The sequence below is a fragment of the Streptopelia decaocto genome (assembly GCF_964273445.1).
Source record: "Streptopelia decaocto genome assembly, chromosome: 1".
NCBI lineage: Eukaryota > Metazoa > Chordata > Aves > Columbiformes > Columbidae > Streptopelia > Streptopelia decaocto.
The window spans coordinates 195,220,842-195,236,018 of NC_138663.1; the positions used below are offsets into that span (position 1 = coordinate 195,220,842).

The 15,177-nt window shown below is 44.5% G+C and overlaps 1 protein-coding gene across 1 annotated transcript in view; it reads left to right on the forward strand.

Annotated features, from left to right (window-relative positions):
• Positions 1 to 8,926: 8,926 nt before the first annotated feature.
• Positions 8,927 to 15,177, forward strand: part of GUCY1A2 (guanylate cyclase 1 soluble subunit alpha 2) — a 163,906-nt gene continuing 157,655 nt past the window's right edge. The window contains exon 1 of the mRNA XM_082043437.1: positions 8,927 to 9,229. Coding sequence (XP_081899563.1) covers positions 8,966 to 9,229 — 264 coding nt within the window. The 5' untranslated portion in view covers positions 8,927 to 8,965. The remainder of the gene's footprint in view (positions 9,230 to 15,177) is intronic.

Sequence of the window (15,177 nt, forward strand, 5' to 3'; positions counted from 1 at the left end):
GTCTCATTACTTGATGAGCATGGTTACCTTATTAACAGGGACATAGACAAAGCTGAGATGTTTAATGCTTTCTTCACCTCGGTCTTCAACGCAGATGATGGACTTGGGGGCCTCCATAACCCTGGGTTAGAAAACCATGGCTGCGAGCACGATAAACTCCCAATGAATCCAGAACTTGTACGGAATTTGCTACTCCAGCTAGATCTCTACAAGTCAATGAGACCTGATGAGACTGTGGTGGATGCACTCGACTCTCCCCCTCCCCGCCCAGCCAAACCAGCAGCAGTTTGGTCCAGGCTCCAGAGGAGGTAAAGGCCTGAGCCACATCCAGGCCAAGAACTCCTTCCAGGAGACCCACAGGGAAGCAGAACGGCACACTGAACACCGGTGACTTGTGGGCACAGGGAGTCTCGTGCATACTTTTCCTATTGTATGCAATTTGACTACGAGTCAACCACTTCATTCTATAAATACGACAGCCTGGATGAGCCCACTTTGAGCTCTCCCTGCTAAATAAGTGAGCTGTATGGCAATGGTTTTACTACTCACAGGTCAGTGGATGAGCCTAATTCAAGTTCAATATTAGTCATTTAGCTTAAGTAGATGCACACCAAATGTAATGGATTATTTAGAGATACAAGATTGCATGATTTTTAATATACTCCTTGATTCATGTTACTTGAATGCTGAAATTTTAAGCTGTAAAGTTCTGCTCATATTTACCCAAAGCAGCTACAAACTACACTGAACACTTATAAGATAATGCCTATTTTGCACTTCGCTGAGAAGAAAGGATTTATTCAGGCAAAACAGTATCTGCAAGACTATGGGACATAAACAACATCTACAGCTGAACAAAACAAAGGCCCATGTGGAATCAGATAAAAAGAACCAATGAGAAGCAAGAAGACCTCAAAGTGAAATATTGCTATTAGACTGAATCATGTTTGTAAAGATATAAAAATCTATGGTTTTCTATGCTCAGTTGGACCTCTTCACATGTATCCAGCTTGAGCTAGCCCACCTGCTATTCTACTCCATTAAATTCTTTTTTTTCCTAAGAATTTTTCCTAAGAATATGCTCTACATACGGTTATCAGGCCTCACCTGAAAGTTTGCCTCTGGAGTTCTAAAATACCGGCTCCAGAGTGAACAGTTATCAGGGAGAGAAGAATCCTGAACGTTTGCACTGCGATAGACATAGGCCTCCCCTGAAAGTTTGTCTCTGGAGCTTCAAGACACAGCCCCCAGAGTGAAGGGTTATCAGGGAGGGAAGGTGCCTGAAAGTTTGCTTTGTGAATGGGTACGGGCATCTGGAGAGAAGGCAAGCAGCTTTCAGCTTGGCATATTTCCCTCATGCAGTAAATAATAGAGTGAACCTGCCACCAAACTCTTTAAAGTTGCACTTATCTTTAAGACATCTAAACATTGTTCTGCAAGTAAGCAGAACCCTAAAATTACTCCCCCCTGAGAGGGATTCATCCAAGGGTGCTTAAAGAGCTGGCTGATGTCATAGCAAGACCTCTCTCTGTGATTTTTCAATGCTTCTTGGAATCTGTCGAGGTCCCAGGTGACTGGAAGCTGGCAAACGTTGTCCCAATCTATAAGAAGGGCAACAGGGATGACCCTGGCAACTACAGGCCTGTCAGTCTCACTTCTGTTCCTGGCAAAATCATGGAGAAGATTGTTCTTGGAGTTATTGAAAAACACCTGAATGAGAATGGAGTTGTTGGTCCCAGCCAGCAGGGCTTCATGAGGGGAAAGTCTTGCTTAACAAACTTAATTTCATTCTACGACAAGGTTACCCACCTAGTTGACCAAGGGAAGGCTGTTGATGTGATCTTTTTGGATTTCAGGAAAGCCTTTGATACGGTCCCTCACAGTATCCTCCTGACAAGATGTCCAGCATACAGCTGAGTAAACACACAGTGCAGTGGGTGAGCAATTGGCTGATGGGCCTGGCTCAGAGGGGTTAAGTAAACGGGGTTATGTCAGATTGGCGACCAGTCACTTGTGGGGTTCTGCAGGGATCTATCTTAGGTCAGGGCTCTTCAATGTCTTTATAAATGACTTGGACAGAGGACTTGTGGGACTGCTTAGTACGTTTGCTGATGACACTAAATTGGAGGGAGCTGTTGACTCTCTCAAGAGCAGAGAGGCCCTGCAGAGGGATCTGTACAAATTGGAGATCTGGGCAATCACCAACCGTATTAAATTCAACAAGGGCAAGTGCCCGATTTTGCACCTGGGACATGACAACCCTGGCTGTACATACAGACTGGGAGACAAGATGCTGAAGGCAGCTCTGCGGAGAAGGACCTGGGGGTTCTGGTCAATGGCAAGTTGAACATGAGTGTGTCCTGGCAGTCACCTGTGTCCAGGTGCATCCAGCACAGCATTGCCAGCTGGGCGAGGGAGGTGATTGTCCCGCTCTGCTCTGCACTGGTGTGGCCTCACCTGGAGCAATGTGTGCAGGTCTGGGATTAGGATAAATAGGATATAAATAGGATGAAAAGGATATAAAGGTACTGGAGAGTGTCCAGAGGAGGGCTATAAAGTTGGTGAAGGGTTTGGAAAGGAAACCGTATGAGGAGCAGCTGAAGTCACTTGGTTTGTTCAGCCTCAAGAAGAGGAGACTGAGAGGAGACCTCATCACAGTCTACAGCTTCCTCACAAGGGGAAGAGGAGGGGCAGGTGCTGATCTCTTCTCTATAGTGACCAATGACAGAACCTGAGGGAATGGCAGGAAGATGTGCCAGGGGAGGTTTAGGCTGGACATTAGGAAAAGGTTCTTCCCCCAGAGGGTGCTGGAGCACTGGAACAGGCTCCCCAGGGAGGTGTCATGGCCTGACAGTGTTCAAGAAGAGACTGGACAACGCCCTCAGACACATGGTGTGAACTGTGGGGTTGTCATGTGCAGGAACAGGAGTTGGGCTCGATGATCCTTGTGGGTCCCTTCCAACTCAGGACATTCTATAATTCTATGATTCTTTGCTTCCAGAGCTGCTTCGATGCTCTCTTGGCCCAGTGCCAGCCCACTGAACACCTCAGTGCTGCCTGGAAAATATTGTGTGCCACGCTGGAGACTGCCAAGAGGAGGTCCCACAAGCAAACCAGAGCACTGGGACAAGAAAGACACCTGCCTCATGGGCATCCACGCTGCCTTCCCTCAGGAGATGAGGCAGTCCCAGCGGTCACTTGAGAAAATCTGGGGATCATGGTTTAATTCAGGCTCTTCCTAGGATACAAGAGACTCTTAAAGTCCTTGCTGTCTTGAATTCTTGTGGCGTATGAAGAGTGCAGGCAGCTGCTCCAGAAGTCTAGAAAAATGTCTGTTTGAACACCGACTATTATACAACACAAAGGCTGCTTGACAGCAAATTGTCTTTAATCTCATATGTAGCTACCACTATATTTTCTTTGGATTAGCCTGATCGTTGACATCAATATCCTTACAAAAACTGCTTATAGCAGGAAGTCTATCTGGGATAAATATGGTTGCAAGAGTGAAAATAAAGTGGCCTCTCTGGAGAGCTGTTCTTCTATAAATAGTGGCTTGACTCAGCTGCAGAGAATGCTGGGGTGGGGTAGCTCTAGATGAGCATCTACATGCCATGTTTTGGTGTTTTCAATAAATTTGGATGGGGTTTATAGGTAACTCTGAGGCAGAACTCATGGGGCTTGTGTTACCTGTTAAATACTCAGGACACAAGAATAAATGGTGATCAAGAAAAGGTTCAATTTACCTCACCCAACGCTGAATTCAGTAAATCTGGCTCTCTGTGCAAGCCAAATGGGAATAAGAGATTTTGAGTACTGTGTTATATTTTTTCTTTTACGATTTTTTAAGTATGAATGTTTAACCAGCTGTGTTCCCTCTAGACAATTAGCTGAAGTTGTATGCCAGCATATATTCTCCCAGATATTAGCAATCTCACTGTGACCTAATGGTCTGAGATCCGAGTCAAAGCACTGTGATTTGAGCTTGCTTCCATTTTTTCACTCCCTCAGCAGGTTCCTTCACTTTTTTTTTTTTGTGAAATAGTGATGATGTCAATGCAACATATCTCCTTCCACAGCCTTGACATCTTGTTTTGATCCTTCTTTGGCAAGCCAACATAGTGAAATCCCTTAAATTACAAATGTATCTGATGCTGGCCATTCATGTTTCAAACCAATTGATTCTGAATAAAGTTGTCTTGAAGTTAGATTAGGCAACAAGGAATTCTTGATTCTGCTATTGATCTGTTATGTAGTGTGAGACTCATGACATCAGTCACCTGTGTTTTGCTTTCCTCATCCATGAGAAGAACAAAACTCTTAAAAGTGTGCCAAGTGTCACAGATTAAAGACATTTTATGAGCATTAAGACCCAGATTCTGCTGTCTTCACTATGCAATATCTCATCCTGCAGAGCAAAATAGATTAATTACTCCTTCAGTGAGGCACTGTGCAACATAATGCCTGCAAACATAACATGATTACTAGAACGTCAACTTTGGCCAATGTGTATCTTGCATGTAAACTTTATTTCTGAGTATCTGAGACACAGAATTGATCTGTTCCTTAAGCCAATAGTAATTCAACAGATCATTAATGACGAATGGCAGAATGCCCCAGCCATTCTTCCAGGCAATACTCCAGATGGAAGTCATTGGATAAAGAACAGGAAGGTTTAGCAGAATGTGAGCAAAAAAGAATAAATTTGCTACACATCACTCATTTTGCCTGACTGCAATAAAGTAATTGTAATAGAATGTTGTCACAGGATAATGGTCTCCTGCTGCTCTAGAAATGCTTTGCAAAACAGATGTTTACTTTCTCTGTGGGAGACATTGATCCCGGGACAACAATCTTTTCTATTAAAGGAAAATTAAGTACTTACAGGTTTCGCAGTACTATAAAAAGATCATTATAAAAAGCCATATAATGTAACAGGTGAAAAGATATGAAATATGTATGTGATGTATGTGATCTAAGCAACTAATCCCTAAGTAGATTTAATTGAAAGAGCTTCTTCCGGCAGCTCTGCAGCTAACATTTTCTCAACAAATGTAGATAGGACAATGCAATGCACTATGATGAAGTTGTTTTTGTGATTTTGATTTTCCAAGGTTCTGTGAACTGCAGAAAAACATAATTTGTAAATAAAAATTAAAAGATCAAAACTCCAGCATTAGATGTTTCCTGAGAAATGCTTAGCTAATAACAAATAGGTACAAATAATCAATAAATAACAATAAAATAACATGTTGCAATTAATGGAAACTAAAGACCATGCATTTCCTGTCCGGGTTGAACTCCGTATTGTGAGTTTTGCTGACTGGAACCAAGACAAAAATTTGAAAACAGATAAAATTTATAAAATATTTGTGCACTTGAAAATAATTGTCTTAGAAGAGCAATTATACATTAGAGATTGTAAAATAACTAAAAGTATTAATATTTTTCTCTGAACTGTTTGCAGTACCTGTGAGACACATAAATTGCACTCTGTTGTAGTATGATGGAAGTTACACAGGCACTGTTTTGGTGAACCTTATACATTTTACAGATGCTTCTGCTATTCATCCAATAATGTGCCAACTGCAAATTTGGGCTGATGAGATGTATAAAAGAAGAACATTTGTTCTCTTACGTGCTGTAACTGTTTATGTCTATGTGCTGTCAAAGGCATTTGACTGTCAGATGAAGCAACCGTGTGTGGTATTTAGCTTTTGCCAAGGCTGTATCTGGATCAGGAGGAGTAAAACGAGAATAATTAACCAAGGACTGAATGACTTGTTGGCCTCATCAGACTCATCTCCAGGACCTGCATCATCTTGGATCTTCTCCTGTCGATTTCTATTTAGCTCAAGACATCTTGTGATGGTGTTTGGTACTTTTCCAGCTGGTGCCTCTATCCAATTCCATGTATTTTATGTCATGAATCCCAAACAGAGTTGAGGTACACAGATTACCAGCTTCTTGTAACCAGACCAGGCAGGTATCAGGCTTCCTTCCACAAGTATTAAAGGATGTAGCTGAGCAGAATAGCGACAGAATAGCAACACTAATTCTGGGTTTACTCAAAAGCACTGCTTCAGCTGGAACAACAGAAGATTTGAAGCCCTAACTGCATTTTTTTCTTCTGAGTGGTGAGCTTCACTACCTAGATGCTGAAGGAAAATGGTTTTTTACGTTCTTGAGAGGAGTTGGTTTGGTATACAAGTGCTTTCAGTTATAATAATCCTGACCTTAGGAATAGTCACTGAAGCAAAGCATTTCCCTTCCCATTTCAGGGTCACCGCATTACAGACATATAAGGAATATGGCCATGAGGGGAATGGAGAAAGTAATTTTTAATGCTGCGAGGGGAACTCAGGAGTGCTGTCAGACATTAATGACCAGTTGCATTGGGAAGTGCTACTTTGAACTTTAAGAAAAAGAGGAAACTGAAAACATAAAAGTGTCAGTTTTGTCATCCTGAAACTGTTTTTCCCTAACACTAAATAAAATGCAAATATGCCCACAAGCAACTTGCTTACCCCACAGCTGAAATACTGCACATGAAACCAGTTGACACTTCAGTATTTTAGCAGTTTAGACTTATAAATATGTAATTGCATTTTCACTGCTAAACTACGTGGCTCTTACTCGTCATTGTCACTGCATCAGCCAGAAAACTGGTGGAAGTTTGCTTCACTGAGGACTATACAATACGGTCTATAAGAAAGAAATAAGTTTAAATGGAAACTGAAGCATGTGAAGAAGGTTATCATTCTAACACAGAGTATCCTGTACTAGAGATACTGTTTGGCACCAAAGGGCACCTTCCAGACCCCTTAAATTCTTGAATCCCCTCAATGGCAGGAGCCTGGCCTGAAGGTAGGCAGGGGCTTTTGCAGCAGATCTCAAAGAAGCTATTAAAGAGATGATTTCTTTAGAGGAAAGAAGGAAAAGGCAGAGTAACTGTCTCACCTCTCTGCACTCAGGTACTGCTGGACATTGTTATTCCACAGAGGAGAAAAGACAGAGGAGGACAACGGACCTGGAGGGTCATGTGTGAATTAACTTTCAGGTGAAGTCATGTCTGATTCCTGTCCTAGGGCTGCTGAGGGCATCACCAGCACTGCAAAAAGAAAGACTCTGCATCTCAAATGTAATATTTAATAAGGCAACTGAAGGTAGTGTGGACCACTCTGGCTTTATTATACATCCTTTCAAGCCACAGGCTTCAATTTAAAAAGTATGGCAAGACAAAAGGAGATTCATTGCTTCTCTTCATATATATTTCTATAGGAAAAAAAAAAATAGAAACTGGGTGAGCCAAGAGAAACAGGGATGACGACAGTGAAAGCAAGGGCTGTCATGCCCTACTTAAAAGCAGCATGCTCAGCCACAGACCTGTGCCCCTTCTGAAAGAACAAACACCATTTGTGCTGCTTAAGGACACACTCAAAAACTCCTTCGTACCTGTGGAAATCTTCCCAGTCTCTCCACTGGGTTCTTGTTTAGGCTGCACTCAGACATTTAATAGGATACTGTTGTAGAACATATTTCATAATACAGTGGAAAGATAGGGTAAAATCTATCTTAAATTAAATAATTGCCTTTTAAAATAAGTTTTGTTTGGATGAAGATAAGTAATGACAAGCTGTCTTCCTTGATGGTAGGACAAACCACTACAGCTGAGATCACATGTCCTTGGAGCCTTTCTGCTGAGAAGGACTAGATGGGGTTATTGCTATTGTCATGAAACACTCAAGGTGTCTTTAAACAGATGGCACAGGTAGGGAAAGTTGGGAAGAAGGCGCCTTGCATTGTCTTCCAAGGTGTCATCCTGTATCCAAGCTCCCCTGATATGTGTCCTCCAGCCCCTTCCTTTTTTCTACTTCAAGGCTGTAGCAGAGGGCTAATATAAGGGAATTTAGTTTCTTCTTTTCATGTTTGGACATGTCCCGCAATGTTAGCAGGAGCAGTGCTTGCACGAAGATGAGAAGAACTTTTCCCTCTGGATACTGACGACAGCATCCAGCCTTCCCGGCTTTTAAAATCATTTATATCCTAAGCTCCAGCTTCCCGAATGCCATTCCAAAACCTCCGCCGGCGGTAAGGGACGGGCAGGGGGATGCGGGCCGGCTCCCTCCGCCGTTCTCCCGGCCGGCTTCCCTCGCCGCTCTCCCGGCCGCACCCGCCCGTTCGCGGCCGCAGGGAGCTGTCCAGCACGGCCGCGGGCCGGGCGGCAGCGGCGCGGCGGGGCTGGGGCGGCCGCACCGGGATGGCCCCGGAGCGCCTCCAGCTCCTGCGCGGGCACCGCCGCTCCCCACGGAGTGCGGCTATCGTCCCGTTTCCCCGCTCGCCCTTCGCCTGGCTCCAAAGCTCAGGGAGGAGAGCGCAGCGCCCTGCTCGCCCTCCCAGCAGCCGGCAGCAGCGGGAGCGCGGGCTGCGCGTCGGCTCCGGCCCTCGGCCCGCCCCGCCGGTGCTGCCGGCCGGGGGGTCCGTGCGGGGTGGCGGCAGCATCACCCTGGCGCGGGGCAGCGGGGCCGGGCGGCGGCTGCGGGCCGCGGCGTGCGGGGCTGAGCGCGACAGGCGGCGAGCGGGGCGGGGGGAGGCGGGAGGAGGGGGAAAGGGCTCCAAACAACACGTGATTCCCGCGGAGCAGCGAGGGAGCCGGGGGAGGGGAGAGCGAGGGCGGGCGGCAGAGGCAGAGGAGGGCAGCCGCCGCCGCCGCCGCTTTAAAGGCTCCCGGCGCGGCGCCGCGGAGCACCCGCGCTCCCCCGGCCAGGCGCGGCGAAGCGCGGAGCCGGGCAGCGGCGCCGAGGGGACGGGCTGCGCCGGCCCCGGCGCCTCCGCCGCCGCCTCCCGCCCAGGGGCACTCGCGGCCATGCGAGGCGGCCGCCCCCGCGGCCGCACGGCTCGGCGCTGCCCGCCGCGGCTGCCTGCCACCCCGCGCTGAGCCCAGCCGCCGCCGCCCCGCGGCACCATGTCCCGGCGCAAGATCTCCTCGGAGTCCTTCAGCTCTCTGGGCTCGGACTGCCCGGAGACCAGCCCTGAGGAGGAGGGCGAGTGTCCCGTGTCCCGCCTCTGCTGGAACGGCAGCCGCAGCCCCCCCGGCCCCGCCGACACCCCCTTCACCGCCGCCGCCGCTGCCGCCGCGGCCAGCGCCGGGGCGCGCCGAGCTCCGCGCCGCCGGCGGGTCAACCTGGACTCGCTGGGCGAGAGCATCCGCCGCCTGACGGCCCCCGCGGTGAGTGCCCGGCCCCGGCCCCCGCGCCGCGCAGACCCCGCGCTGCTCCCGGTAGCTGCTCCGCGGGGTCGGGTCTGTGTCGGGAAGGAGACGGCGCTGCCCGCGCCCTCCTGCCGGGCGTCCCCGCGGCACGGCCGGGAGCCCCTGCCCCACCGTGCCCGCCCCGGCTGCGGGGTGTCAGCCCCGCAAACCTGCGGGAGTGGGGTCTCGGCAGCCCGGTGCTGGAAATCGGGTCGGAAGGCACAAATGCCGGCAGCTGACGGTTTAGCTGGCTTGATCACTTCCGCCGAGTCCCTTTCTGAATTAAAAAAATCCTAAAATCGTAAAGTGCTTATTGCTATCTGGTACTAGTAACGTTTTTATAAAAAAGTCACATCTACGTGATGCGTGCACATAAAGATGTGAACTTCTTACATTTAAAGGGCTTTTCTGTACTGAACAAGGTAAAGAAAAAAAAAGTTCTCACTTGTTCAGAAATATTTCAGCAACAGATTTCCCTGTGCCTTCCAGATGCGCTGACATTCCTGAGAGATCAGTTTCTTTAACGTGTATTTTGAAATCCATGACTTATGATTATCTAGATAGCTACACCTGTAGTTGAGAATCAATGAAGCACTGTGTATGCTAAAATAAGCAGGGAATTTAGGTAGAACCTGTAACATGTGCTGGTATCGCTTTTTAAGACTGAAATCAGTGGCTTAGGAGTTCTGATAGATTGACGTAGGACAGAACATTCTTCTCCAGCCTTTCTGTTATGATTGTACTGCACTCCTATAAATACCTCTGTACCCATCATTAAATTTTCCTCATAAAGTTTCAGATGCAACTGAATGCTCGTTTGGTCTCTGAGGTATTTCAACATCTTAAGGTATAAAATGTTAATTGCAACAAGTAGTCTTAATCTTTAAGATGACTACAACTGCTGCTGTGGCATTGGATCATCTTTTTGCAGATTGTTATCCAGCTTTGGCAGTTATGTACAGGTCTCATCACCATCAGCTATCACTTTGTTGGGATTTTAATATGCTCTTTTCTGTTTGATGTTTCTTAACCTGGCTAGAGAGGAGTAGGCAAGTTGTCTAATGGAAGAAGTTTGCCTGCATTACATAGCTAATAGCCATCCAGTTTCAGTTAAGATTTTTATTTCCCATTGATTCTTTCCCACTCCACTGGGAATCTGGTCTTGTAATGCTGATATTAATAGATAGTATCTCAGGTGACCTGTCTTGTTTTAGTACCAAAAAAAAAAAAAAAAAAAAAAAAAAAAAGCAAAGCTATTTAATTTGATAATAATATAATGGTATAATTAGAGCATGTGTTACCCAAAATATTTGAAGTATTCTGAAGTAACCCAGTGCAGTATTTTTAGATAACCTTAGTATTTGTGTTTTCCCAGCTTTGACTGTTACCTCCTGTATTGAGCTAATTTAAAAGTCAATTACAGTTTTACAGCTTTGATGAATTGTTGAATTTGTTTTTAAAGTAAACACATTATTTGAATTAAGAGACAAGGAAAACTTTTATATATCTTACAGTCTTATTTCTTTCCTGCTCTCAGAGAAATTTAATTTAAGAATGAAAAAATTTCATCCAGCCTGCTTTTGATGTCCCAAACAACAGCTTCCGTGGCTTCCTTGGGAGATAATTATAGCAACCCTTAGTGCTGTGTTCTTTCTAATTTTTAATATGTGATACTTATTGCTTAAAATTTCCCTTTTTATTTTGGCATTGTAACTAGTGCTTCACTCCCATCTTACACATTTTGGCATAAATGAATGTGATTAAGTCAAAAAAGTCATGTTCTCACAGTTATGGTATAAGAAAAGAATCAGGTTCACATCTTTTCATTTTTCACTCGCAGAAATCACTGTTCAGGTGCATTGTTATTTTGGTGCATTCTTTTCTTACTGAGAATCTGTTCTGTGATACTGACTACATGCCTTCTTGCAACAAGTCAAGTTACCATGTGTCTAATGCTTTGAATCTGATTATTTTCACACCTGCTAATATAAATCTGGAATAACTTTAATTAGAAGTAAAAAAAAATACTTTGCCCATAAAATAATGTCAAATGGGGTTCATTCCCTTTATTTGTAAAGTTAAAAGGCAAATCTGAAGGGTGCATTGACATTTGTTCTTTCTGAACAAAAAGCTTTAATACTTTTGCTATAGATGTAGATATATCTTCATTCCATAACAGTATAGATACTGGTCTCTGTTAAGTGTGTGAACATATATTTATGTACATATGAGTGTCTGTGAATGTATATGCTATATATATCACATGCAATGGCTTGATGCGATTCCGACATGAATGCAGCAGCAATTTGTGCCCATCCCAGTGCTGAACACTTTCAAAGCTGAAGGATACTACAGGTTCCTGATGTTTATACTTAGCCTTAATTTTGTGCTTTCCTTTGGTGATGGCCAGGACTGAGATTACGAGTAAAATTTTTTTGTGCATTTCCACACGAATCTGTCTGTGTGTTAAATACTGCTGTGGCATGCAGAGAGATATCTGGGGTGATGTTGTTTCAATGTGACAGTAGCAGGGGCTACCGAGGGCTGCTCTGGGGTTGTGGAGAATCTCAAAATGAGCAGCAAGGAGCATCCAGGGGACAAAGGAACTGAACGAGAGCTGTGTCCACGGGACAGAGCAACAAGAAGGTTGCACAAGCAGGCTACGTCCTATGAGTGGTAGTGCAAAAGTGTGTGTGAAAATATTAGTATCTCCTGCGCAATGTATTCATGAGTTAGTGCAACGGTATTGTCAATAGAAGGAGATTCTGTGGAGTAAAATGCAGTATTTGAGATTTTTTTATTCTGAGTATAGTGAAAAGAAGTTATTGTATTTTGTATCACTTGTAATCTTGGTTTCAAGTGTAGCTCAGTGTGACTTTGCACAAATATTACTTTTTGTGGAACTGTGGGAAAAAAATTAAAAGTAAACCCTCCTGTGTTGCAGCGTTTAATCCAAGCCTTCTACTTGCTCCTGGAAAACAGCTTCTAGTACTGTCCAGCACACATGATTTTCCAACTTTTCTCTTAAATGTTTAGAGATTTTTTCTGCAATTGTTATGCTAGAGGATGTCGGAGTCTGATCCTCAATCAGCACAGACTCATTTCATGTTTCTGCCTGGATGGCTGAAGGATGGACACTGTTCATGTGGAACGTGCTTTACACCAAACCCTCTTTTTTTTGGCAGCCAGAACTAGGAGGGTGATAGGGCTCACTTCTACCAAAAGAGCTGCATATTTTGGAGAAAAGTATGTGGTAATGAGGAAAATGAGCAGGTCTCCATATGTACCCCACTGTTGGAACTAATGAGCAGGGTGTGCTGGGGAAACTCAGGGAAGCAGGGTGCAGTGGGCAGGGAGGCAGAGCAGTGGCAATGCAAGAAGAGAGGCAGCTTTTTGTCACAGCTGCACTAAGCAAATGAACAGTGCATATCCTGAACACTACTTTGAGGTGCTGCCCTGTTGCCCCCCCCAAGTACCATGTCACTGAGGAAGCAGGCACACTGGCAGCAGGAGGGTTCAGGCTCTTCCAGCAGCTGGGCACAGCTGGGTGCTGCAGACTGAAGAATCAGGGAGCTGTGCCCGGCCAGGGCTGCGCTCAGTGCCTGAGTGTGAAGATGGTGGGTTTTGTGGTACCCAACTTAGCTGCTTAGTGCAATAAATCCCGGACATTGCACACACTCAGCTCTTGTGACTCCTGTGTCTCATGAAGTCATGGCCAACAGTGCTCCGTTCTTATTTCCCCATGTCTGGCTCTGCCCTCTCCCAGCCTTTCACCCCTGTGATGTTCCCACGAAGCTGAGCCCACGATTGTGTAGGCAGCTGCTGTCAACTCTAACATGGTCCTAAATCATGTTCCTGACTGGGCAAAGATGTTCCTTCTGTCCCCCTTCATCTGAACCATCATCAAAGAGTCTCTGCCTCTGTATGCCCTCAGAGAAGTTTGGATCTAGATCCAGCTGCTTTCCAAACAGGTGTCCTTCTCGCTGGGCTGGGTTCAGGTTTTTGGAGATAAATAACAAAATGTTTGAAACCTAGTAGGGACATTGATTTATGACCTTGTTTTTAAGAAATCATCTGCAATGATTACATGCACATCACGAGCAAATTTAACCTTTCTTTTGATTCCAGCTTTGTTGCTGTGTTCCATTTTAAAGGATGAATTTTACACCCACGATGACATAAATTTTGATTAATTACAACTAGAGATGATGATACTGTATGTTATTCATTATCTACATACATTTTTCTGCCTTTAAGAACTCTGCCATGTGGGAATGATATCCTGGCACCAGTGGACACAGTTTTATTCTTTAGAAATGCCATTTAGTATGTTACTGAATTCCCGTTCCTTGCAGCAATTTTCACATTTGCTCCAGTTCTATTTTGACTTGTATCCAATACCAGGCTGAAAATAGAATCAAAATCAGAAAAAAAAAAAAAAAAAAAAAAAGTCAGTGATTTGAAAAGTCAAATCCTCTGCTTCCATCTAAGGGGCATGGACTACCCTAAAGGGCCTGAGTGACCGGGCATGCGTTCAGAGGAGACTGTGTACCCCCGGGCGCTGTACTGATCTTTCTGAAAGAGAATTACAGCATGACACAGCATTAAACTGACTTATGTTTCCATTTGATTTTCGTTTTGGAGTGGCCTATGTAACACATCTCTTGAACTATAAACATTATTAAGTGAAAATCACTTCTGATATACTCTTCTGTTCATTCAGAATTATTCCTGCTATTCTCTAAAGGCCCAGTTGAAGACACATTACATGAAGAACAATTTCTCCTATTTAAGTGAGGAAGCTGCTACTGTCTGCTCCAAATATTTTGAATTTAAGAATTGTCTTTTTGATTACAGCCTTTCTTCCTGACAGTGGGAGAAGAGTGAACCTAAAGACTTGTTGTTTAGGCTATTACTTATGTCACAGAACCACTGTAACTTCAAATTTCTTAATTGCAAGTGAATCCTCCGGTGAGTGGTGGTGGGGTTTTGGCAGAGAAATTGTGATGTAGCAGCTCAAATCAAACCTAATTCCATCATACATCTTTACCATTTAGTCTCTACTCTTTTTAGGAGCAATAACAAATTGTTGCCTCTAACAGGAGAGGTAACAAATTTATTTTTAGTTAAGATTTTAAAAAAACTTTGCACAAATATACTGAGCTCCTTATGACTTGCCTTAAGCCATCAGATATATCTAAGCTCTGCTGTTGTAGGAATAACTTCTGCCTGTCTTTCTGAATGAAGTAAGGTAATGTCACACGGTATCCATATCACTAGTGTGATGAGGTGATTCACTTAATAGCCCAGGCTGGATGAGCTTTACATGAGTAACATCCTTCTCTGGAATGAGGGTGTGAAGAAAAAAGCATGAAGATGGTGAAGAAAGGCACGTCAATGAGAAACTCCTGATTTCTAATTCCAACAGGCAAACAAGATAATTTTTTTTTAAAGTATAATAGGATCAAGCTTTTGCCCAGTATCTTTCAACTTAACTGAGAGAAAAGCCATTTATACCAAGGTCACAAGGGCAGTGTGTTGCCAGTCAATCTGCTGTTTCATAGCCTGGAACAGAGCTGTGGTGTCTTAAACAGGAACACTCTGGAAAGCATTTTTAATATGAGAATGTTGTGGGGTTTTCTTTTTTTTTGGTCTTGCTCAGTAGTTTAACATCTCGTGCAAGGGAATTTCAGCCTCAGCAAATAAAATAGAAAAAAAAAAATCAGTTTATTTGCACCCGAGGGCCTGCAGCATTGTATTGACCTTGGTGAAACATTATTTAGGGTGAGTTTGAATATTTGACACCTAGTGCTCAGACTGATCATAGCGAAAGTTGCTTTCTGAATGTTTGTGCTATTCCAGGCTGAAATCTCAACTTCCCTACGGTGCTTGGAAAAAACCCATTCATACTATTGCAGGCATCTTTG